This window comes from Myxine glutinosa, chromosome 14 (genome assembly GCF_964187855.1).
Source record: "Myxine glutinosa chromosome 14, kmMyxGlut1.1, whole genome shotgun sequence".
NCBI lineage: Eukaryota > Metazoa > Chordata > Myxini > Myxiniformes > Myxinidae > Myxine > Myxine glutinosa.
The window spans coordinates 52,106,937-52,132,594 of NC_136274.1; the positions used below are offsets into that span (position 1 = coordinate 52,106,937).

The 25,658-nt window shown below is 43.9% G+C and overlaps 1 protein-coding gene across 2 annotated transcripts; it reads left to right on the forward strand.

The window, feature by feature from the left end:
* Positions 1-10,331: 10,331 nt before the first annotated feature.
* Positions 10,332-24,994, forward strand: LOC137439353 (transcription cofactor vestigial-like protein 3). Of its 2 annotated transcripts, none has more exons than XM_068135070.2 (4): positions 10,332-10,737; positions 13,003-13,258; positions 17,003-17,401; positions 22,360-24,994. In XM_068135070.2, the coding sequence occupies exons 1-4, from the start codon at positions 10,645-10,647 to the stop codon at positions 22,401-22,403; spliced, it is 792 nt and encodes a 263-aa protein (XP_067991171.2). In that variant the 5' UTR covers positions 10,332-10,644; the 3' UTR covers positions 22,404-24,994. The 2 variants fall into 2 exon arrangements, with proteins under 2 accessions (XP_067991171.2, XP_067991172.2); XM_068135071.2 differs by lacking the exon at positions 10,332-10,737 and adding an exon at positions 12,089-12,601.
* Positions 24,995-25,658: the final 664 nt, after the last annotated feature.

Below are 25,658 nucleotides of genomic sequence, written 5' to 3' on the forward strand. Positions count from 1 at the left end.
CATAACTATACTACAAATGGGCCTATATGTTGCTCGTGTGACTAACTATGGGGGGCAAACCTTTAACCTTTAATGCCTTCAATGTGCCAATCTCAAAACCGCAGCAATATTTTGCAAATATTGACCATCAACAAACTGTATTACCGTACTCTAACATCTATAAGTTATGTTGCTCAACTACCATCAGCAAAGCAACTGGTTCAATACTAGTCATATATTAAAGGCTTGCAGAATGGCTTGTTATACTGTATATCGCGGCGGTTACGTTCCTGGAAAATAATGCGATAGTTAAAACTAAGGGCCTATGAGATAACAGGGATTAGGTTCATGGGCTTCCAGAAAAGAAAGATGAAGGTGGGCAGCAGCTAAAAATAAACACATCACAATTGAAATAAACATGTAAATCAAATATAAATCATATTAACATTGAAATAAACATTTATAATAAACCAAGATCAGACATAAAATTGCTTTCTCTCTCTCGCAGCCTGTTACATATTTCATTACTAAGCTAATCTCAATCGTGTTGTTGTAGCCGGCAAGAAGCCCGGTACGAATTGCGACGGGCCGCATCAACAGTGGCTGCAACGGCTAACTGCTTCAATGGCACCGAGCCAGATCATGTGACCACTGCCACGAAACGGTGCTAATGGGACCATGGTGCACTAATTCAGTGGTCTGCGTCTGATATCTGACTAACCGCTGAGCGGAGCCGATGAGGCGCACGACATGGTCTTTTATAAGGTGCTGGTCACTGTACCCAAACAGTCCTTTAACGGATGTGCCAAAATGCAAAGGAGATCACGACCACCCAAATTCACCCCAAAACAAAGTGTATTTAATAATAATGGTCACATGGGGGACGGGAATACAAAAGAAGCAACACCAATAAAATGTGATAATATCCCCTTACTCTTTTCCAAACATATGCGCCCATGAAACCAACAAGTGATTGGGAGATTCCATAACTATCTATCTTAAAGACCTTCAATCATTCCACAAGAGATAGACCAGAGAGACGGACGAGACAGGAAATATCTGAACTGTGTCAGCGTGACACAGCAGGAACCGATGAAGGGAGGCATCTCGGTTGCATGCTTGCAGTTGTCCGGGGCTTGTGAAAAGAGGAGAGGCATGGCTGGCTGGGTAGGGGCGTGGTTATTGTGTGGCAGCTCCGCAGACTTGACAACCTTTCACAGGGTTGTTCCCGGGCATCTCCATTCCCCCAGCTGCCCATGCATTTATAGTTTCTGGCCCCTATCTCAGGACGTGATGTACTGCACCACTCCCCTCTCACTTTGGCCCGAAGCCCAGTCTGGCGGTGGGGTGAACCCTTCCCCCACCAGCATCCAGATGGTCCTGGTGCTGTGGGACTGGTCGGTGGGGGCAGCTTTTCAAACCTAAACTGTGGGCTGATGGCTACTCAGACACTAAGAAGAACATAAAAAACAGATTACAAACAAAAACAGATGTTCCGCCGATGCACTGCGTTCAACACTGGACCTCTGCAAGGACGTCTTGCCACCAGGCCCCGACTTCTCAAGCATCTCCGCACAGTAGAGACACTGATGTTGTTGTGGCGACCTTTTGTCACTGCAGCTGTTTGCGTCGCAGGGCAGAAACGATCACGAAGATGCTGCAGCACAATCCAGTGGTCTTGGTTTGGGGTGGTTACCCGTGGTCTTCCTCTTCGTGGACCATCATTCACAGTTCCAGTTTCACCGTGACACCTGGCCAGGTTGGAAATTGCAGGCTGCGAGCAACCAAGACGTTGGGCAATTGTTCGCTGGCTTACACCAGCCCCAAGCATCCCAATTGCCCTTAAACGTTGTTCAGATGTCAAGCGTGGCATCTGAATTTTCTTGTTGTTTTCCCTGTCAGAAGCCTATAGAGTGACTATAGACAGCAGTAAATGACTGTCTAACCACAAGAACTGAAGGATTTCATTATGAGGGTCATTATTTAAAGGGAAAGATCCTTATACAGAACCACTCAAGCATGCCATTGTTTCAAGTTCCCGTTACATAATCAGCCATTACAATTGAAGAAACGTGTTTGTGAAGCTGCACATTTCAAAAAATGAAAGTGATAAGTTTATTTTGATGTTCAGTTTATAACTAGAGCGCACCTGCAGCACGCACTCACAGGGCAAGCAGCCACCATGTTGGAATGCACTTCCTTTTCTAGAATGCGAGAGGTACAGGCATAGCTGAGAGTGTTATAAGCGCTTAATACTTTATTGGGTTCCGTTGACAGATTGATTCATATTTGTTTTTCTCTTTCGTTTGTTTTCCTTTGAATTCTTGGAATAGAGCTTCGATGGTGACTGACAAAACTGAGTGTCAAGTAAGTCACAAGTAACTAGTAAGTCACTTGAGTAAGTCACAAGTGTCAAGTTGAGTTGGTCTGCCAGAGTAATTGAGTTTCAGTGCCTCAATGAAATGAAAGTTTGGGGTACGCGTGGGGGGGGGGGGGGGGGGGGGAGTGCAGTGGTTGTTGAACTACAAACTGATAATGGTCCAGAAAGAATTGCCGCTTTGATTGACCTTTCTAGCAATAGAAAAGAAAGAGTAAAATGCAATGAAACAAACACACACACACACACACACACACACACACACACACACACACACACACACACACACACACACACACACACACACACACACACTGTGTAGTTCACATGATAAATGAAACACATCAGCATAAACGTAAGATAAATGGGTGACTCTGATCAGGCAAATACTACAGAGTTGAAACTTCACCGCCGAGAGTCAAACAATCATAAAATAATAACAAGAAAGAGCAATCAGAGATTGCAGACCCTCACCAGGATATGCGTGGTTTTCTCCTCGGGGTCCTCGAGATATGTTGGGTCCTTGGGGTCTTCTGGGTCCTCAAGGTCTTTTGGATCCTCTGGGCTTTTGGGTCTTCAGGGTATTTTGGGTCTTTAATGGTCTTCACGGTATTTTGAGTATATTGGGTCCTCTGGGTCTTTTAGCTCTTAAAACATTTTAGGATTCCAAAAAGGTCTAAAAGGGTGTGAGGGTTCTAAAGCTTATAAAGGTGTCTTAGGGTTACAAAGAGTCTTATGGGTGTCAAAGGTTCTTAGGGTTCTAAAGGCTCTAAAGTGTTTTAGGGGTCTTCAAAGGTCTTGGGGGTCCTATGAGTTTTAAGGGTGTTAGGGTCTTTGTGGTCTTAATGGGTCTCAGGTTTATAAAGTTTAGGATTATTCAGTTTTCACTTCGTTCGTTTGTTGTACAACGCTCCTTTCCTATTCCATCCCCAGGCGCTGCATGACGTGCGCTGAAAGGGAGTACTGGGTTTTCACTCCGGTTGTTTTCTTGTTTGTTTTCTTGTTTATCCGGGCGATATCTCAGCCAACCTTTGAGCAAGGAAGCTAATATTTGGATATGACAATGACCAAGTGATTTGGCTCTAAAGGGTATTTAAAATTTACGGATTAATCAATTTATCGATTAATTATTTCATCATTCGATTAATGACTTAATTTAAAAAAATTTTTAAACTTACAGATTGGAATGAAACAGTGGTGGTTTAGATATTCTATTAGCCAATTGATTAATAATTTCATTATTTTACGAATACTATTTATTTATTTTCTTTCTCATCTGGGCAATATCTCAGGCACCTTTTGAGCTAGGAAGCAGATTTTTAGACACGACAGTGACCAAGTGATGTGGTTATAGAGGATATTTTTGATTTATTGATTAATCAATTAATAGATTAATTATTTAATTATTCGATTAATGACTTGATTAATTAATTTTTCCGATTAATGACTTATTTAATTATTCTTCGAGAAGTTACAGCTTCGGATGATGCACTGGTGGTTTAGGTATGCTATTATGTATGAACAAAATATCTCAAAAAGTTGTGGACGGATTCGGACGAAATTTGGCAGAGATGAGGCGTATGTGACAAGGACGAAATTATTAGATTGGTGAAGATTAATTGGTGAAGATCCGGATTCGGATCCGGCAACTAGAATTTTAAAGTGATTCTTCACCATTGAGAGATTGGGCCAAAAACGATACATAGCAGGATATCTCAAAACGTTGTGGACGGATTTGGACGAAACTTGGTGGACAGGTTGGGAGTCTGACGAGGACGATTCGATTCGATTTTGGTGAAGATCTGAATATGGATTCGGATATGAAATTTATTTCATTTTTTAAGTGATTCTTCACCATTGGGAGATAGGGACAAAAACGATACATAGCAGGAATTCTCAAAAGGTTATGGATGGATTTGGATGAAACTCGTTGGACAGGTTGTGTGTGTGACAACGAATAATCGATTCGATTTTGGTGAAGATCTGGATCTCTACTGAGTGTCGTTCTAGTTGATTTATTGATTAATCAATCAATTAATTAATTAATTAATTATTCGATAAGTGAGTTAGTTGATTGATTATTTTAATGTTACAGATGTGGATGAAACGGTAGTGGTTGAAACGGTAGTGGTTTAGGTATGCTATTAAACAATTGATTCATTATTTAATTATTCGATAAGTGAGTTAGTTGATTAGTTATTTTAATGTTACAGATGTGGATGAAACGGTAGAGGTTTAGGTATGCTATTAGCCAATTGATTCATTATTTAATCATTTTACGATTATTATTTATTTATTTTCATTCTTAATCATTTATTTATTTTCATTCTCATCTGGGCAATATCTCATGCACCTTTTGAGCGAGGAAGCTATTTGGACATGACAGTGACCAAGTGATTTGGCTATAAACAATATTTTTGATTTATTGATTAATCAATTATTTATTGGTTTTTCGTCTGCATTTGTAGATATTGAATCATTTGTAGATTAATCAATTAATTTATTGATTAATCAAGTAATCAATTAATTGTATAATTTTTTCGATTAATTATTTATTTATTTAATTTCCTAAGCATTACAGCTTCTGATGAAACACTGGTGGTTTAGGGTTTATAATTTACAATTAATATTTCTTTATATTAATTTCGCAGTTAATCAATTCTTGTAGACCTCTCCCTCCTAATACTGTCTCTATGTGCTGCATGAGCCTGCATGCCAGCACCGCCGGGCACCAGAGGCTCCCCGGCAATGCCGTGCGCTGGAGGATATGTTATTTATTTATTTGGTATTGGGGTGGTGTAATTTGAATGTATCTGCACTTGTTATTTCTTATATTCCTGTGGCCAAACTGGCTTAAACAACAATAATTCTAACAATATTTATCTCCCGGTAGAGCCTTCGAGACCACTGGTCTCGAAGCCAACTGGTAGACTGGTAGACTGGTACCAACTGGTAGAGCCAACCCTGGTGTTGGGCTAGCGGCTAGGGTGCCGGCTTAGGATCCTAGGATCCTGGGTTCGAATCCTGGTCGATCGCTGAATTAACGCCAGGGGGGTTGACTCAGCCTGTCATTAACGCCAGGGGGGTTGACTCAGCCTGTCATCCTTCCGAGGTCAGCTAATTGAGTACCAGCTCACTGGTAATTCCCTGTTTGTCGTTAAAGGTGGCAAAAAGGGTTGGCGTCAGGAAGGGCATCTGGCCATAAAACATTGCTTCAAAAAGGGGACCGAAAAACAACAACAACCACGGCTCCCGAAAAAGGCCAACCCCCGCTTTGCGGGGAAAAATGGCCTCTAAAGGTGGTTATTTTTTGTTTTATAGAGCCTACATCTCTTCCATGAGCCTACATCTTGTATATGCCAGCAGATATAATTTTAAATGAAGAATTCTAAATCGCAGATGAGGCTGTCTTTATTCCTCGAGTCAGATAAGAGTGGTTGCTGAAAATGTGGCGAGCAAGTTGATAGTATATCACCATCTGCTTCACAGATGAGACAAAACGCTTGTCACTGTGTATAGCAGCGGACAGACATGTGATCTCAGACAGACTAAGCTAAGCTGGAAGTTGCATTTGTATTTTAACATCTTCTTTCCCAGCTGTAACTCAGAAACCTCGTAAAATGTGTAATGGATGGCTAATCAGGGTGAATGCACAGCAGGTAGACCCTGTTTGTCACGACCTTTGCAGCAAGTGCTGGTGTCGCACGTGGGTTTGTGGCCCTGTAACAATGTTGAGGGGTGGCCGCATACACACACACACACACACACACACACACACACACACACACACACACACACACACACACACACACACACACACACACACACACACACACACACACACACACCTTGGAAAGCCAATGTCTGTAGGACTGGCAGGATAGTCTAGACTCTAGAGGTATTCACTCACCTCTGAATAGCCTAACCTGGATTTGAATCTGAACCCAGCTATAAACTGTCATCCTGGTGCTTCACAGGCAGGGTGATTCATCAATATGTGTCCCTCGGATATTCTTTAAACTTGGTGTCCAGTGTGCTGGCAATAGTTGTTACATCCGCCACCGAAGGTGGGCGGAGGTTATGTTTTCACCCCTGTCTGTCTGTTTGCCTGTGGACAGGATATCTCAAATAGTTGCAGACGGATTTGGACGAAATTTGGCAGAGACGTAGCATTTGTGACAAGGACGAAATTGTTAGATTTTGGTGAAGATTCGAATCCGGCTGGTGGAATTTTAAAAGTGATTCTACACCATTGATTGATCGGGCCAAAAACGATAAATAGCACGATACCCCAAAAAGTTATGGACGGATTTGGACGAGACTTTGTGGGCAGGTCGGGTGTCTGACGACGAAATTATTCGATTGTAGTGAACATCTGAATATGGATTCGGATACGAAAATTATTTAATTTTTCAAGTGATTCTTCACCGTTGAGAGATCGGGTGAAAAGTGATATACAACATGATATTTTTAAAAGTAATGGACGAGTTATGAATAAACTTGGTGGATGAGTTGGTTCGATGACAAGAACAAGCCGATTCGATTTTGGTTCAGGTCTGGATACAGATCAGGTCTATCAGTGGGTACAACACATAAACTGTTCAGCCTGGTGGAGGTATGTTCCTGGTGGAGGTACCGAGTGCCATTCTATTTTTTTTTTTTTTTAACTCAACTGGACTACCGTCCAGTTGAGTTCATCACATACTGCACCCTCCGGTGTCCGTCGTCTGTCGTCGTCTGTCGTCTGTTAACTTTTCGACGTTAACAATCCAGCGTCCACAAATATCAACCGATTCTGATCAAACTTGACATGCAGCATCCGTACCCCAAGGACCAGGTTGTTATTACATTTCAGCCCGATCCGTTGAAAAATGGCGGACTTAGGCGACCATTTTGTTTTTGGTCATGAAAACGACGTTAACACTCTAGCGTCCAAAAATATTAACAGATTTTGATCAAACTTAGAATCTTTAACCCTTACCACACAAGGTAGGTTGCTATTGCATTCCAACCCAATCCGTCGCAAAATGGCCGCCATAGGCCGCCATATTGTTTTCAGCTCTGAAACGACGTTAAGACTTTAACGTCCACAAATATTTATGGATTTTGATCAAACTTTGTGTGTGAGACTCGTACCACACAAGGTAGGTTGCTATCGCATGTCAACCCGATCCGTCACAAAATGGCCGCCATAGGCCGCCATATTGTTTTCAGCTCTGAAATGACGTTAAGACTTTAACGTCCACAAATATTTATGGATTTTGATCAAACTTGGTGTGTGAGACTCTTACCACACAAGATAGGTTGCTATCGCATGTCAACCCGATCTGTCACAAAATGGCCGCCATAGGCCGCCATATTGTTTTCAGCTCTGAATCGACGTTAACACTCTAGCGTCCACAAATATTAACAGATTTTGATCAAACTTAGAATCTTTAACCCTTACCACACAAGGTAGGTTGCTATCGCATGTCAACCCGATCTGTCACAAAATGGCCGCCATAGGCCGCCATATTGTTTTCAGCTCTGAAATGACGTTAAGACTTTAACGTCCACAAATATTTATGGATTTTGATCAAACTTGGTGTGTGAGACTCTTACCACACAAGGTAGGTTGCTATCGCATGTCAACCCGATCTGCCACAAAATGGCCGCCTACACAACTATATTTCTGCAACATTGTTGCAAAGTGTAACATTGTATCAATTGTAAAACAAGGACAAGCATAAGGATACAAGGACCTTAAAATTATTACACAAGGTTGTTGGCTTTTCATTTAAGTCAAATCTAGTACAGACAACTGACCTACTTTAAAGTTGTCCAGTCAGTTCAGTTGAGTTCTGCTTCCCTGGAAGCTCTAGTTTTTTTTTACATAGTCGCGGCTCATGGAAGAGTTGGTACACTGAACGGATCAAGACGTAAAAGACAAAAACAGGATTCAAAACACGCATGCATGGAGAAGAAAACTCCAAGGAGGAAAAACTCGTAAATTAGGAGTGATTTGGATGTGGTGGAGGGTGGAATTTTCCAAACGGTCCTTTCGGAGAGAGAAAGTGAGAGTGTGAGATTTGTCAGGATTGAAGGACATGTTCCAACTGTTTGACCAGCTTGTGGTTTTTTTTCACGGTCTGGAGAGGAAAGAGGCTGCTGCCTATCTGTCTGAATTGTTGGCAGACGAAAAAGCTCACACGGTGTTAAAGTAGGCGATCTGTCGCCGGCATCCTAAAAAAACGGAAGTTCCTCCTCTAACCTACAGGGGGCACTGCATCAGCAGCACAGCTTGTTGCCTGTGAAAAGAAAACGCAAGTCTGTTTGATATTGGAGAAGTTCAGTGTAAAATTTTGTCATTGTTGTGTTTGCTCCCAATTTACATTCTTTTTAATCTCCTTTTTCAACACAAGTGCTCACAGTAGTTTGTCCATCCGTTGGTGAAATGGGGGGGGGGGGGGGGGGGGGTCATGTGTTCCTCAACTCGAATTGTTCGTTTCTCCTTTGAAATCAGAGATGAACCTGTAATCCAGATTGGAAAGCACTTGTAATACTGTTCAGTTCATTGGAACCCACATGTAATCCTGATCAAAATCCATCTGTAATCCTGATCGTAAGCCATTTGTAAAACGATCAGAGCCTACCTGTAATCCGAATTCGAATCCACCTGTAATCCAGATCGGAGACAATTTGTAAAGTTGAGTGGAACCCACCTGTAATCTGTAACCCACCTGCAATCCCAATTGGAAACCACTGCAATGCTGATCGGAATGCCCCACTAGCCCTTATCCGGACCTATTTGTAATACTCATTGGAAACAACCTGCAATTCCACGTGAAACCCACCTGTAATCCCGATCCGAATCCACATGTAATCCCAATCACAAGCACTTGTAATCCAGAATGGAACCTACCTGTAATCCCAATCAAAAGCCACCTGTAATCTTGATTGGAACCCACTTGGAATGCCGATCGGAGTCTACCTGTAGTCCTTATTGAAACCCACCTGTAATCCAGATCAGAACCCTCCTGTAAACCGCTTATAATTATGATTGGAATTCACATTAATTCCCGATCAGAACCCACGTGTGATCCTAATGAGAACCCATCTGTAATCCTCATCGGAACCTATCTGCAATCTCCATCGGAAACCACCTGTGATCCCGATCACATTCCACCTGTAATCCCGATCAGAACCCACATGTAATCCTAATCAAAATACACTTGTAATCCAGATCGGAACCCACTTCCAATACCGACGATGGCCTACCTGTAACCCTAATTGGCACCCAACTGTAATCCAGATCGGAACCCACTTCCAATACCGACGATGGCCTACCTGTAACCCTAATTGGCACTCAACTGTAATCCAGATCTGAACGCACCTGTAAACCCTCGTGAAACCCACTTGTAATCCAACTCACGTTTAATCAGATTGAAATCCACCTGCCATTCTGATCAGAACCCACTTTTAATACCCCTAGACATGCACCTGTAAATCCCATTTATATCCACCTGTAACCCTAATTGTACTCCACCTGCAATCCCGATTGGAACCCTGTTGTAATATATTGATTGAAACCTTCATGTGATCCTAATCGAAACCCACCTCCAATCCCGAAGGAAACCCAACTATACCGCCGATCGCAATCCTCCTGCAACCCCGATCGGAAATATCCACCTGTACAATCTCGATGGGAACACACCTGTCGACATCCCGATCCTTAAGCTCAAATGTGCGTAAGCCCACATAGAACGGTTACAATGTCTCGACAGAACGCGACGTCCTTCGGGGGTCTCGATCCAAACCAATCTCGGCGATTGTCACCAAAAGTCCTGGTCCAGACCTCGTGATACGCCCACTACTTCGCCATCCTACCGAGTCCCTCCCACCTCCACGCCGGGCGCCTCCCGATTGGCTCTGAAATGCGAAGCGAACAAACCGCTCCGACCAATCAGAAAGCGCGGTCGCTTTTATAGAAAAGTGCGCACGACAGAAGCGACAGGAGAGGACAAGGGTGGCAGTAGCGTTGTTCGCTGTGGGAACATTGATTGATAAAAATAATTAATTGTTGAATTACTTAAAATAGATGATATTTATGATAGACGTATTTAATTAATTGCTTGATTGATTTATTGAGCTCGATCCAGGCTGCAGCAGAAGTTAAGGCTGGAAAAGTCTGGGAAAGAAGGAGAGGAGTACACGAGAGGGGAATCGCCCGGTGGCGACATTTGACACGACCATTCGGTGGCGGATTCCCGTTCGCGCTTCGCTCCCGGCCCTTCGTGGCCGGCCACGCCATGAGCTGTCCCGATGTGATGCATCAGGCTCAAGGAACAGCCACGGTGTACTTTCCCGGACACAACTACCCCGCGTACGGACACGGTGCACAGGTACGCCATCCCCACGCCACAAACACCATCGAGTCTTGATGCGGATTTGTGGATGAATGGACGATGCGTGGGATTGTGAGGCTGTTAACCAACTTCGACAAAGCGCGCGTAAAAACCGGTACAACCTGATCCGACATAAAATGTAAAAACTGGTACAATCTGATCCGACATAAAGTGTAAAAACCGGTAGAACCTGATCCGACATAAAGTTTAAAAACCGGTACAACCTGATCCGACATAAAATGTAAAAACCGGTAGAAATTGATCCGACATAAAGTGTAAAAGCTGGTCGAAACTGATCCGATATAAAGTGTAAAAGCCGGTAGAAACTGATCCGACATAAAGTGTAAAAGCAGGTAGAAACTGATCCGATATAAAGTGTAAAAGCCGGTCGAAACTGATCCGACATAAAGTGTAAAAGCCGTTAGAAACTGATCCGACATAAAGTGTAAAAGCCGGTCGAAACTGATCCGACATAAAGTGTAAAAGCCGGTCGAAACTGATCCGACATGAAGTGTAAAAGCCGGAAGAAACTGATCCGACATAAAGTGTAAAAGCCGGTCGAAACTGATCCGACATAAAGTGTAAAAGCCGGTAGAAACTGATCCGACATAAAGTGTAAAAGCCGGTAGAAACTGATCCGACATAAAGTGTAAAAGCCGGTAGAAACTGATCCGACATAAAGTGTAAAAGCCGGTCGAAACTGATCCGACATAAAGTGTAAAAGCCGGTAGAAACTGATCCGATATAAAGTGTAAAAGCCGGTAGAAACTGATCCGACATAAAGTGTAAAAGCCGGTAGAAACTGATCCGACATAAAGTGTAAAAGCCGGTAGAAACTGATCCGATATAAAGTGTAAAAGCCGGTAGAAACTGATCCGACATAAAGTGTAAAAGCCGGTAGAAACTGATCCGACATAAAGTGTAAAAGCCGGTAGAAACTGATCCGATATAAAGTGTAAAAGCCGGTAGAAACTGATCCGACATAAAGTGTAAAAGCCGGTCGAAACTGATCCGATATAAAGTGTAAAAGCCGGTAGAAACTGATCCGACATAAAGTGTAAAAGCCGGTAGAAACTGATCCGACATAAAGTGTAAAAGCCGGTAGAAACTGATCCGATATAAAGTGTAAAAGCCGGTAGAAACTGATCCGACATAAAGTGTAAAAGCCGGTCGAAACTGATCCGACATAAAGTGTAAAAGCCGGTAGAAACTGATCCGACATAAAGTGTAAAAGCCGGTAGAAACTGATCGGACATAAAGTGTAAAAACCGGTAGAAACTGATCGGACATAAAGTGTAAAAACCGGTAGAAACTGATCCGACATAAAGTGTAAAAACCGGTACAACCTGATCCGACATAAAGTGTAAAAACCGGTACAACCTGATCCGACATAAAGTGTAAAAACCGGTACAACCTGATCCGACATAAAGTGTAAAAACCGGTAGAAACTGATCCGACATAAAGTGTAAAAACCGGTACAACCTGATCCGACTTGGGAAAAAGTTTTTTATCGCAATTCTCAGCATCAGGCAGCAGGTCTTTGGGAATTGGGTATCTTATTAAAATTCAATACGAAGTTGTGCAAATCCGATCACTTGCTTTCCGTGCTGGATCGGGTACTTCGTTTGTCGTGCATTTCGCAATGTCCGCCCCGAGCCGGTTTTCGTGCCTCCAGGGCGAGTGAGTCACTTTGGCTGCCTTGAGGGCAGGGCGCGTGTTTCTTCCGGCCTGGTGAGTGGAGTGATGGCGATGCGAAGGGACAAAACGTTTTTTGAAAATAAATAAATAATAATACATAAATAAAAATATCCGGTCCGAATCCGTGAAGACCTTGGGACGGCCCATCGACGTCTCTACCATGGTGAGCGTGGGGGAGCTGGGGACTATCCTGATGCTCGACTTGAATCAAAACGAACGAATGTCCAATGGATGGAGGTCACTAACACGTATCCCATGATCTTGTATCCCACTGAATCCATCATGGGATGTAAACTTGTTCTCCGATGCAAACAAGCTCGCTTTGTTGCGCATACAGTACATTTCGGGCCTTTCTCGAGCACCTGTTCCCAAATAGCAACCATACCCACAACTTTCCCCCCAGCCTCCTCCCCTGCATCCTTTCTCCAACCCCACGACCCCAACCTCCCACTTCGCAAGCCATCTCTCCTCTTGATAGTTGTTTATTGTTACTAAACACTCCTTCTCGCCTGCACCCCTCCCTTCATTGCCCACGTCACCCTCCCCTGCCTCCACACCTGACAGAGGCCGCATCGTATGGAGAGCCCGAAGGACGCGCGGGTCGAGGTATCGGTGGACCCGGAGTCGGAGCGCGAGGAGCCGCGTGAGGCCGAGTACCTGACACCGCGCTGTGTCCTCTTCACGTACTTCCGAGGAGACACGGCCAGCGTGGTGGACGCGCATTTCAGCCGTGCTTTGGGGGGAGCGAGGCCGCCGGTGCGCCCCTCCGCCTGCCCAGGGGGCTCCAAGGCCGGTGCGGCCTCCGCGGGGCAATGGAAAGGTCGGTCCGTCCGAGGGGCGACACAGGCCAGAAATAGCGTGCTTTTTATAGCGTCCTGTCCCTGTCTGTTCGCTTTGGTACACCGTACACTGTTCGTGCTGTCGCACCGTGCATGCCTCACCATCACATCACGCTGTTCTTTATACGGCTCCACGTAATGCTGGAGAAAGTTTGCGCGGCTTTAGTGTTCCGAGAAAGTTTGCGCGGATTTAGTGTTCCGAGAAAGTTTGCGCGGATTGTGACAGAGGAGAACTTGCAGTATAGTGTGCAGGGAACGTACCTGCCTCCGAGCTATCTTACCTGGGTTCGATCGCCGACCCAAATAGAAACATTTCATCCTTTGGCAGGCAGGAGGGCAGAGCTCCAATGAGTGTGCCATCCTTCTGATGGATGCAAAGCTGTGTGTCCCACCGGAACAACACTCGCTGATAGACGTTAAATAACCCACGGTTTCATTTGCGAAGACTAGGCGAGTTATCGGGAAGAGTGGCCAAATTACAAAGCAACCTGGCCAAATTACAAAGCAACTTGGCCAAATTACAAAGCAACCTGGCCAAATTACAAAGCAACCTGGCCAAATTACAAAGCAACTTGGCCAAATTACAAAGCAACCTGGCCAAATAACAAATTACAAAGCAACCTGGCCAAATTACAAAGGAAGCTCACCAAATTACAAAGCAACCTGGCCAAATTACAAAGCAACCTGGCCAAATTACAAATTACAAAGCAACCTGGGCAAATTACAAAGGAAGCTCACCAAATTACAAAGCAACCTGGCCAAATTACAAACCAACCTGGCCAAATTACAAAGCAACCTGGCCAAATAACAAATTACAAAGCAACCTGGCCAAATTACAAAGGAAGCTCACCAAATTACAAAGCAACCTGGCCAAATTACAAAGCAACCTGGCCAAATTACAAAGCAACCTGGGCAAATTACAAAGCAACATGGCCAAATTACAAATTACAAAGCAACCTGGCCAAATTACAAAACAACTTGGCCAAATTACAAAGCAACCTGGCCAAATTACAAAACAACTTGGCCAAATTACAAAACAACCTGGCCAAATTACAAAGCAACCTGGCCAAATTACAAAGCAACCTGGCCAAATTACAAAGCAACCTGGCCAAATTACAACTTACAAAGCAACCTGGCCACATTACAAATTACAAAGCAACCTGGCCAAATTACACATTACAAAGCAACCTGGCCAAATTACAAAACAACCGGGCCAAATTACAAAGCAACCTGGCCAAATTACACATTACAAAGCAACATGGCCAAATTACAAAGCAACCTGGCCAAATTACAAACAACCTGGCCAAATTACAAATTACAAAGCAACCTGGCCAAATTACAAAGCAACCTGGCCAAATTACAAATTACAAAGCAACCTGGCCACATTACAAATTACAAAGCAACCTGGCCACATTACAAATTACAAAGCAACCTGGCCAAATTACAAAGCAACCTGGCCAAATTACAAAGCAACCTGGCCAAATTACAAAGCAAGCTGACCAAATTACAAAGCAACCTGGCCAAATTACAAATTACAAAGCAACCTGGCCACATTACAAATTACAAAGCAACCTGGCCACATTACAAATTACAAAGCAACCTGGCCAAATTACAAAGCAACCTGGCCAAATTACAAAGCAACCTGGCCAAATTACAAAGCAACCTGGCCAAATTACAAATTACAAAGCAACCTGGCCACATTACAAATTACAAAGCAACCTGGCCACATTACAAATTACAAAGCAACCTGGCCAAATTACAAAGCAACCTTGCCAAATTACAAAGCAACCTGGCCAAATTACAAAGCAACCTGACCAAATTACAAAGCAACCTGGCCAAATTACAAATTACAAAGCAACCTGGCCACATTACAAATTACAAAGCAACCTGGCCACATTACAAATTACAAAGCAACCTGGCCAAATTACAAAGCAACCTGGCCAAATTACAAAGCAACCTGGCCAAATTACAAAGCAACCTGACCAAATTACAAATTACAAAGCAACCTGGCCAAATTACAAATTACAAAGCAACCTGACCAAATTACAAATTACAAAGCAACCTGACCAAATTACAAATTACAAAGCAACCTGACCAAATTACAAATTACAAAGCAACCTGACCAAATTACAAATTACAAAGCAACCTGACCAAATTACAAATTACAAAGCAACCTGGCCAAATTACAAATTACAAAGCAACCTGACCAAATTACAAATTACAAAGCAACCTGACCAAATTACAAATTACAAAGCAACCTGACCAAATTACAAATTACAAAGCAACCTGACCAAATTACAAATTACAAAGCAACCTGGCCTCATTACAAATTACAAAGCAACCTGACCAAATTACAAATTACAAAGCAACCTGACCAAATTACAAATTACAAAGCAACCTGGCCAAATTACAAATTACAAAGCAACCTGACCAAATTACAAATTACAAAGCAACCTGACCAAATTACAAATTACAAAGCAACCTGACCAAATTACAAATTACAAAGCAACCTGACCAAATTACAAATTACAAAGCAACCTGGCCTCATTACAAATTACAAAGCAACCTGGCCAAATTACAAAGCAACCTGGCCAAATTACAAAGCAACCTGGCCAAATTACAAAGCAACCTGACCAAATTACAAATTACAAAGCAACCTGGCCACATTACAAATTACAAAGCAACCTGGCCACATTACAAATTACAAAGCAATCTGGCCAAATTACAAAGCAACCTGGCCAAATTACAAAGCAAGCTGGCCAAATTACAAAGCAACCTGACTAAATTACAAATTACAAAGCAACCTGGCCAAATTACAAATTCAATCTGCTGAACATGCGGGCTGTCCCACCAGTTCGTGAAATACTTGGGCCAAAAAACGTTCCCAGCCGACCCCACACAAGGTGGAACTAATCGAGACATTTTAAGAAGTACTTTCCGATCCCAACCCCGCTACGGAATACCGTTTTTATTATGAACACGTGTTTGCTACGTTACATATAAGTTGTCATGTACGTGTGCACATTTGTATGCATCTGCAAAATTCGTACACTGTGCATACGTCTTGAATGATTAAAACTTCCTACAAATACAAGAGTGGGTACATCCGTGTACACCATCGTAGATCTCGATCACTAGGAACCGCTGGAATACCGCTTCTGCTCCAAAGGAGCCTGTGGAATATTATTGTGGAATATTATTGTGGTGGGATGGCGGTAGCCGGGCACAGCTCAGGTTACCTTTGCCTTTCCACTGAACGAACTGAACCAAACAAGATTGCATCACAACACCTTGTGTTTCGGAAATTTACCAACCATGATTTTGCACTCTTTTGCTTTACTGAAGTTTCATATGCTTCTTTGATCAAAACCCTTGGTGTGTGTGCTTGGACGTGTGGTGTGTGTGTGTGTGTGCTCGCACCATTTACAATCTCCCACCTCCACGTTTTGAACACTTTCCCATCTACCACTCTCCTTGTTCTGTACGCACTCCTTACGGACCCTCACTGTACACACCCTGCGCCGCTTATCATGCCTGCTCTCTTTGCTCTTTCCGATCCCAAGCTTTGTGTCTTCTTTCCAATAAATCCCTTGCTCTTTGAGATATTCCATAACCTTGCTCAACACTGCAGCTGTCAGAAGCACTGAAATGGGCACTTATGCCTTCACCCTTTATCCCTCTTCAATACTATACTGTATTCCACACCCTGACCCTCCTTTCTCCAGATGAGAGTGCCTCGCTCACCACCCAACGCATGGTGCAGCCTTCAGCGTTTTGGAGCGGGCATCCCCCTCCCGGACACGGCGAAGCATCTTCATCAGGACCTTCCGGCGACCTCTCTTTCACCGCGGCCACATCCCTGGCCACCCACCCTGGTGCAGCACCGGCAGGCATGTCTGCGGTCGAGCACGCGTGGCATTTCCACCTGCCGGCGGCTAACGCGGCCGCGTACGCACATGCTCGGCCCGCCCTGCACGAGCTGTACCCAGCACACACGCATCTCGACCCCCGCTACGGACACATTGTGGCGGTGCACGGGCACGGTGCCACCCCCACGAGCCCTTGGCACCCTGCATACCCCCCAGGGGGAGACGCACCACAGGGTATTGGTTCGATGGACCCAGGTATGCACAAATGCACCGACATTCCCATAAGTTGCTTTCCACATGCGATGCATTTTGAAACTCAATGACCTGTGAATCAGATGAACATTAGAGTCGCATTTACCCACCGGTGCACATCACTTCCCATGCCGCCATTGTAAATGCAATCCGCAAGATGATAAGTGTAATATCCGATTGTCATTGGTCATCGTTTAATACACATGTAGTCTGGGAAGATTCACGCTTTGTGCCACAATAAAAGAATCCTGGAAGGATCTATATTATAATAAGCTACAGTGATTCTGTCTGTCCGGGGGTGTGGCTTACTCCGTTCAGACAGTAGCTCCACCCATTCTTGGAGAGGCTTCATGTAAACAAATATCCACCATTTTATTACCTTGAATAGCTTTGAGGCCTGTTTAGATAGGCCCGTGCTGTCTTTCTCTCTCACACAGGTTTATTTCAACTCTAATTCGATATATCATTTCATTTTTAACAGTCGCTAACATAGTTTTAGACTCTGTTGAAAAAAAACGGGAAGAGAATCCCATGAACGTTTCCGTTTATAGAATGAAATGAATTCTCAAAGGCCTGTAACATAAAGCCCATTCATTGAGTCACCCTCACGATTTTATCTCGAATTCACCATCTGATTTAATTTTTATTGATGGTTTTCGACTCAGTGTCAGAAATAATTGAGAACATTCACGCACACACGGGAAAATGCTTAGATATATTTTTAAAAACCGCGCCACGATGACACGAAAATACACCGCCGAAAATAACAGTCGGGAAAATGTCGACATGTATTAAAAATTCGCTTTTTCTTTTCCGTTAAGATATATTACTTTTACTTTTGATGACAGTCGTCACAAAAACGACATATATTTCTTCGTTCTTATTTCATTCAACATTATTATCCGGAAGTAAAATATGTTTCAGGAAATTACCGAGAGATATTTCTTCGTTTTTTTTTATTAGTTATGTGCGCATACACTTTAAATAGGTTTATTTGAAATCTTTAATTTTCACAATGTATTTTACTTGCCATTTGATATTTACGAGACACTTCCTCTTGAGGATCGTGACAATTCATGCGTTGTGTGGAAACTTCCATTTCCAAAATGAATGAGACGGGAGAGGAGCGAGGATTTGGAGAGTGAGGAGCGAGGGGTTGGAGAGTGAGGAGCTAGGGGTTGGAGGGTGAAGAGCTAGGGGTTGGGGAGTGAGGAGCTAGGGGTTGGGGAGTGAGGAGCTAGGGGTTGGAGAGTGAGGGGCTAGGGGTTGGAGAGGAGCGAGAAATTGGAGAGGAGTGAGGGGTTGGAGAGTGAGGAGTGAGGGGTTGGAGAGTGAGGGGCGAGGAGTTGGATAGTGAGGAGCGAGGGGTTGGAGAGCGAGGGGCGAGGAGTTCGAGAGCGAAGAGCGAGGGGTTGGAGAGCGAGGAGCGAGGGGTTGGAGAGCGAGGAGCTAGGGGTTGGAGAGCGAGGAGTGAGGGGTTGGAGAGGGAGGAGCTAGGGGTTGGAGAGTGAGGAGCTAGGGGTTGGAGAGGGAGGAGCGAGGGGTTGGAGAGGGAGGGGCTAGGGGTTGGAGAGTGAGGAGCTAGGGGTTGGAGAGCGAGGAGCTAGGGGTTGGAGAGCAAGGAGCGAGGGGTTGGAGAGCGAGGAGCGAGGAGTTGGAGAGCGAGGAGCTAGGGGTTGGAGAGCGATGAGTGAGGGGTTGGAGAGGGAGGAGCTAGGGGTTGGAGAGCGAGGAGCTAGGGGTTGGAGAGCGAGGAGCGAGGGGCTAGGGGTTGGAGAGTGAGGAGCGAGGGGTTGGAGAGGGAGGAGCTAGGGGTTGGAGAGCGAGGAGCGAGGGGTTGGAGAGCGAGGAGTAGGGGTTGGAGAGCGGGGAGCTAGGGGTTGGGGAGTGAGGAGCTAGGGGTTGGAGAGTGAGTGGCTAGGGGTTGGAGAGGAGCGAAAAATTGGAGAGGAGTGAGGGGTTGGAGAGTGAGGGGCGAGGGGTTGGAGAGCGAAGAGTTGGAGAGTGAGGAGCGAGGAGTTGGAGAGTGAGGAGTGAGGGGTTGGAGAGTGAGGGCCGGGGGTTTGGAGAGTGAGGAGCAAGGGCTTGGAGAGTGAGGAGTGAGGGGTTGGAGAGCAAGGAGCAGGGGTTGGAGAGCGAGGCCCTAGGGGTTGGAGAGCGAGGAGCGAGGGGTTGGAGAGCGAGGAGCGAGGGGTTGGAGAGCGAGGAGTTAGGGGTTGGAGAGTGAGGAGCTAGGTGTTGGAGAGTGAGGAGCGAGGGGTTGGAGAGCGAGGAGCTTGGTGTTGGAGAGTGAGGAGTGAGGGGTTGGAGAGTGAGGAGCAAGGAGTTGGAGAGTGAGGGCCGATTGCAGCGGAGAGTGAGGAGCGATTGGAGAGAAGAGTGAGGAGCGATTGGAGAGGCGAGTGAGGAGCGATTGGAGGGGAGTGTGAGGAATTGGAGAGGAGTGTGAGGGATTGGAGAGGAGTGTGAGGGATTGCAGAGGAGTGTGAGGAGGTATTGTAGGAGAGTGTGAGGAGGAGTGGGATTGGAGAGGCGTGAGGGTGGAGAGAGGAGAGTGTCAGGTAGAGAGGAGTGAGGGGTCACATAATATGTGAAATAAATAAATTGTGTTTATTACACCATTTCTGGATCTGATTAATTGCCAGTAACCATTTTGTAAAATTTAATGTGCAGCATCTAAATCAAGATGTCCAAATGTCACACACGTCCATGCCCGTGGGATTCCCACGGGTGACCCCACTCGTTATTATATACTGCCACTCGTATTCGCTTTTGCACCTCAATCAATGAACCTGGAAATAATTAATGAACGAAATATGAAAATGATCAAATTTAAATGGTTATAACTGTCTCTTTTAAGCCTGGTGTTGGCTTAGCGGTTAGGGTGCTGGCTTGGGATCCGAGGATCCTGGGTTCGAATCCCGGTCGGATCGCTGAATTAACACCAGGGGGGTTGACTCAGCCTGTTCATCTTTCCGAGGTCGACAAATTGAGTACCTGTTCACTGGTAATTCCCTGTGTGTCGCAAGAGGCAACCATTTTGTAACCATCGGCACATCGAGTACCTGTTCACTGGTAATTCCCTGTGTGTCGCAAGAGGCAACCAACAGGGTTGGCAGCAGGAATATGCATCCGGCTATAAAACATTGCTTCAAAAAAAGGCTAACCCCCGCTCTGCGGGTTAAAATGGCCTCTAAAGGCGGTTCTTATAACTATCTCTTTTAAACGAGGCACCAATAATTATCAATAGGAATTTCCGAGGATATAATGCTGATCAAAACGGCTCATCATCATAAATGTCTCGGCCTTTACACGTCCATAGACGGATGCTTCTTTCAGGCTTGATAACGGATCGAATTACGCGTCATAATCGTGATGTTCTTCCACATGATGTCGACGTCACAACAACCACGAGGTCGTAAAAGTCAAGGTTTCGCTGTCAGTCGGACGTGCGGGTGGGGCACGGTTGTGCAGAGCAGATGCACAACTCCAGCCACAAGTCGAACAGCGACCGTAGGGTTCTGCGGGTAAACATGGGACTTAAAACTCACTTTTCAAGCATTCGCCGAGCAAATGGACCATCTCGCTAGATCCGCATGTTCCTCTCGGTACTTTCGCCTTGAGGTCATCAAGCCACTTTGTGTGTTTGTGTGTCAGCCCTCTGTCCACGCACAGTCTCACCTGTCACCTGTCCACGCACAGTCTCACCTGTCACCTGTCCACGCGTCTCCTGTCCTGCTTCCAGTACGTTAATGTAATGAAGCTTGAACGAGAAGTACATGTCATGCCGAGTCCAAGTACTTAGTAGTCTTTTGGAGATGCCTTTATACCATACCGGTAGTTTGGCATTTGGCCGCTTATATTAATATATATATATATATATACACAAAGAATTAAGTTAAGCACCCCCCCCGTTTTTTTACAACCTCGCACATTACAAGTTTGTTGTCGTCAAAACAGTGTAATATACCCATGATATTGCTATATTTTCTGGAGAGGTGATATTATGGTCACATAAAAACATAACAATCATGCCGTTTTCAATATTTTATTCTGAATAATTTAAGGTGAAATTTTTTGGGAATTTTAGGCATATTTTCACCTCAATTTAAGTATGGAGCTATAGGTCCATCACGGACAGTGTGGATGACGTTTATGTTTTCTAACGTACAGTCATTGTTCTGAGAAGACCTCTAGCGATCTTTGCGTCAATCCCATCTTCATGGATGACAACGCCAGGCCTCACCGTGCGAGACGCGTCCGAGCCTTGCTGGAGCAAGGTGCTGTGACAACCTTCCCCTGGCCTGCGTACAGTCCTGACCTGAACCCCCTCGAGCACGTTTGGGACATGTTGGGACGACAAATTGCGAAGATGGTCCCTCCAATAGCCAATCTGGATGAATTGGAACGTGCATTACATCGGGAATGGAACAACCTGCCACAGCAACGCATACGACGGCTTACAGGGTCTATGAGACGTAGGGTTGAGTCAGTGATCCGATCACGTGGGTCCTACACACGTTATTGACGCAAAGATCGCTAGAGGTCTTCTCAGAACAATGACTGTACGTTAGAAAACATAAACGTCATCCACACTGTCCGTGATGGACCTATAGCTCCATACTTAAATTGAGGTGAAAATATGCCTAAAATTCCCAAAAAATTTCACCTTAAATTATTCAGAATAAAATATTGAAAACGGCATGATTGTTATGTTTTTATGTGACCATAATATCACTTCTCCAGAAAATATGGCAATATCATGGGTATATTACACTGTTTTGACGACAACAAACTTGTAATGTGCGAGGTTGTAAAAAAACGGGGGGGGTGCTTAACTTAATTCTTTGTGTATATATATGTGTGTGTGTTGCGTTTCGACGTTTTAATTGGTTATGTTAAAACACAGGACGTTTTGTAATGCTACCTTTGTGAGCTCGTTTTCCTCCTTTTTATTATAGGGATACAGCACTCCGACAAAGGGAAAGACCTTTTCTGGTTCTGAGAAGCCTTACCGGAGCCATTTGCTTTCGACCAGTTGATGATTATTTGCTGTTTCTTCATGTTAATCAATGCACAAAATGCCGAATCCACGTGCCCAGGCCACGCCCATCGTTATGTGCCCCGCCCACCCGTGTGCCCAAATGGCCCATGTGAAGCGTTCCTCTGTTGTACAACGTGTTTCATAGTTTTTATTTTTTAAAATAGCATTTTCCTTATCTGCTGTTCATAATTTGGTTGTTTGCAAACAATGAATTGAGTTTAATGGCTTTTTGTTTTAAAAATACTTTTTGTTAAATATACTGTAGTACGGTGTTTATTTCTCAGCCCTGTATATATATATAGTGATAATAGAGACAACAGTGCTCAATGAAGGTGGATGATTTACGTGAACGGCTATTGCAACGATGTATTTGTGACGTCACAGTGGCACGGCGCCATGTCAGCGGTCCTGAGTGGTATTTGGAATCTGTCCATCATGCGGTTTCTCTGCTCACCGCCTTAAATTATATAATACGATGTGTTCACGGCAAGGCTCGCGTGTAATTTATATTGTTTCCGATTGTAATTTGTTTGTTGTTCAATTTTTGCAATAAAATACTCTTGCGAGCGACGTCTCGTCCGAGGACTGCAAGGGTCTTGTTAACTTTATGGAAGTGTTTTTGCGATTGAATGAATGTGTATATTGTACCGTTTAAAAGTCAAATAACCAGAAAAATATGCATTACAAATATGGAATTTAAAATTAAAAAACCAAATGGCTGTTTATGAATGGCTCCGTTTATGAATGGCATTCACGAGCTCCATCTTATGACCACGTGATAGATCTCGTGACCTCAAATGCAAATGCGGCATGTCATAATCCACAGCAGAATATGGAAAAGGCCAGTCGGCATTCTTCTTCCCATTTTTCAATTTTAACAACAGAGTCCAGGTCCAGAGTTTCACAGTGATCCAGATAAACTAGGACCTGAGAGAATACGTGTCCATGATGTGGGGAGTGATATCGAGTATACCTATGGTTGGTGAGATTTTGATCGAATGTTCTGGATGAGGTAGAAAGTGATTGCAGGTTCTGCAATGGCAATGCTTGACTATCGTGTTGTTAACCCGTGACCCTGACCTTCATGTGCTCCGCCCATGCTGCATGCTCGCCCCTCCGTCTCTTTGAAGGGATCGTTCCCTAGGGGTGGTAATTATCCCGACATGGGACACCTGGGCGCGTTAGCTGAACAGTGTCGGTGGGGAAGAGTTGGCTCGCTCTCAGATGGTCTCCCAAATGGTTCCTCTCATGGTACGTAGGCAGCCAAAGATGATTTCTGCCCTACACTTTTGAGATTTTTGGACCATTTTTCTGCTGCTCCTTTTCGACGATATTCTAGGCACTTGGACCCTCCGAGTCCTTAAAGAAAAAGGTGTTCTGGTCTCACAACTTTGGAGGAATCACCTTTAGTTCAATCACCTTTAGTAAACTATCCACAAGCACTTTTCACATAGGACACCGTGGGATCTTTACCGTCCACCAACTAATGCTGGCCATTCAATGGACACCACACACATTGTTGAATCACCCTGCCCGTGAAACACCAGGGTGACAGTTTATAGCTGGGTAGGGACTCGCACCCAGACTAGATATGTTAGAGGCCATTAAGCCCCCACGATATCCTTTGCGATGATTAGATGAGTTACTATAATCACCCTGGCTAAATGACGAATTTCTGCCTGATCTGCAAATATAAACTGATCTGGTCTCTTTGGAGGTTCCTTGACACCAAGGACCATCCGATACCACCTAGTCGAACAGATCCTGAGTGATATATTTGACTGCTTGTATGCTCGCTTCTAAGGCTGGTATTCATCGACGTGTAGTGGCGACATTTTTCCTGCCCTGTCTTCCTGAGTCATAGTGGCTACCCATCTAGGATTGTGGGCAAGTAACTGCTTCAGCAACACCAACACTCAACATAGAGCAAGGTACATGATGATGAAGAGTATGTGTCTATAATTCTAGGGTACACATTTATATGACAGCCTCTGAAAAGTGGTAACTTTTTGCTTTGCAGAATTCATTCGCCAAATAAAGTTAGATAACATTTGCATTTACAAATTAGCAATACAAAAGAACACCTTCACTGGTATTTATTAAATTAAAATTGAAAAATGAAAAGATTTATCAAACGAAAATGCAAGCAATCATGTATTATGTGCAGAAAAATGCTTTTATTTAAACAATGGCAAGAGATATTATAAACCTTTTAATAAAATTTTAAAGAAAATAAAACAACATTTCAGGAATGGGAAGTGCCTTCTCTGCTGAAAATGAGTTTTTCCAGTCTATCAATGTTATCCCGTGCAAAGGTTGTAAAAACGTAGGGACGGATAACTTTTGGTAGAGTAACACTTTCATATGTTTCAGCTTCTGCAAGCATAAGGCAGTATCGACCTCTTCAACTTTGGAATATGCTTTGGTGTTTTTATTTTTATTTTTGAGAACATGCTTTGTTTTGAGAGTATATTTTTGAGAATATGCTTTGGTGTTTTGATTTTTCCATTACTGACACCATTAAACTGTTTTAAGCAAACAAATCTGAAATGTAGAATTCTTTGTGATGAAGCCTGTGGTTCATCCTCACCAGTCAGAACAATACTGATGAGAGGTTTGAGAGATTTCTGCAAAATACTGACCAACATCACCGATGTCAAATGTTATCGGTCGCTATGATATTTTGGTCTTGTGATTTTTAATAGCCATATCTATCTATCTATCTATATATATATATATATATATATATATATATATATTTATAATATATGTATATACAATAGGCGAATGCTGTCTGTCTGATCTGTCTGTCCTTTTATCTGTCCCACCATGAAACACGAACACACTCCTCGGAGAGAAAAAAAAAATGCGTAAAGGTTGCTTCAAATTAATCCAAACCTACAGGACCGTCAGAATTTTTTTCAATCAAACAAAAAAAAATTGAATCCGGGTAGTGTATAGGCAACAGACCGCTGCCTCGATCACTCCCGATAGTTTTTGTTTGTTTGTCTTCTTTGCTGTTAAAAAATATATAACCTCCCATTTTTGAGCTCTTTGAACCATCGCAGGAATAAAAGGCTCTCTTTTTACCCTGCACACACCAAAGGAAAAGCGGAGTTAAGCAATTGGCTCACTTACGTCTGTCCGTCTGTCTGTCTGTCTCCAAACGTCAGTTTATGATCGAGGAACAACTTAATTTCAATTGAATGTTATATT

Excerpts from the sequence above, each read along its gene's own strand:
- LOC137439353 (XM_068135070.2), top strand. The coding sequence starts at position 10,645 with ATGAGCTGTCCCGATGTGATGCATCAGGCTCAAGGAACAGCCACGGTG. Across the intron at positions 10,738-13,002 it reads CGTACGGACACGGTGCACAG|AGGCCGCATCGTATGGAGAG; the intron begins GTACGCCATCCC and ends CACACCTGACAG. Across the intron at positions 13,259-17,002 it reads CTCCGCGGGGCAATGGAAAG|ATGAGAGTGCCTCGCTCACC; the intron begins GTCGGTCCGTCC and ends TCCTTTCTCCAG.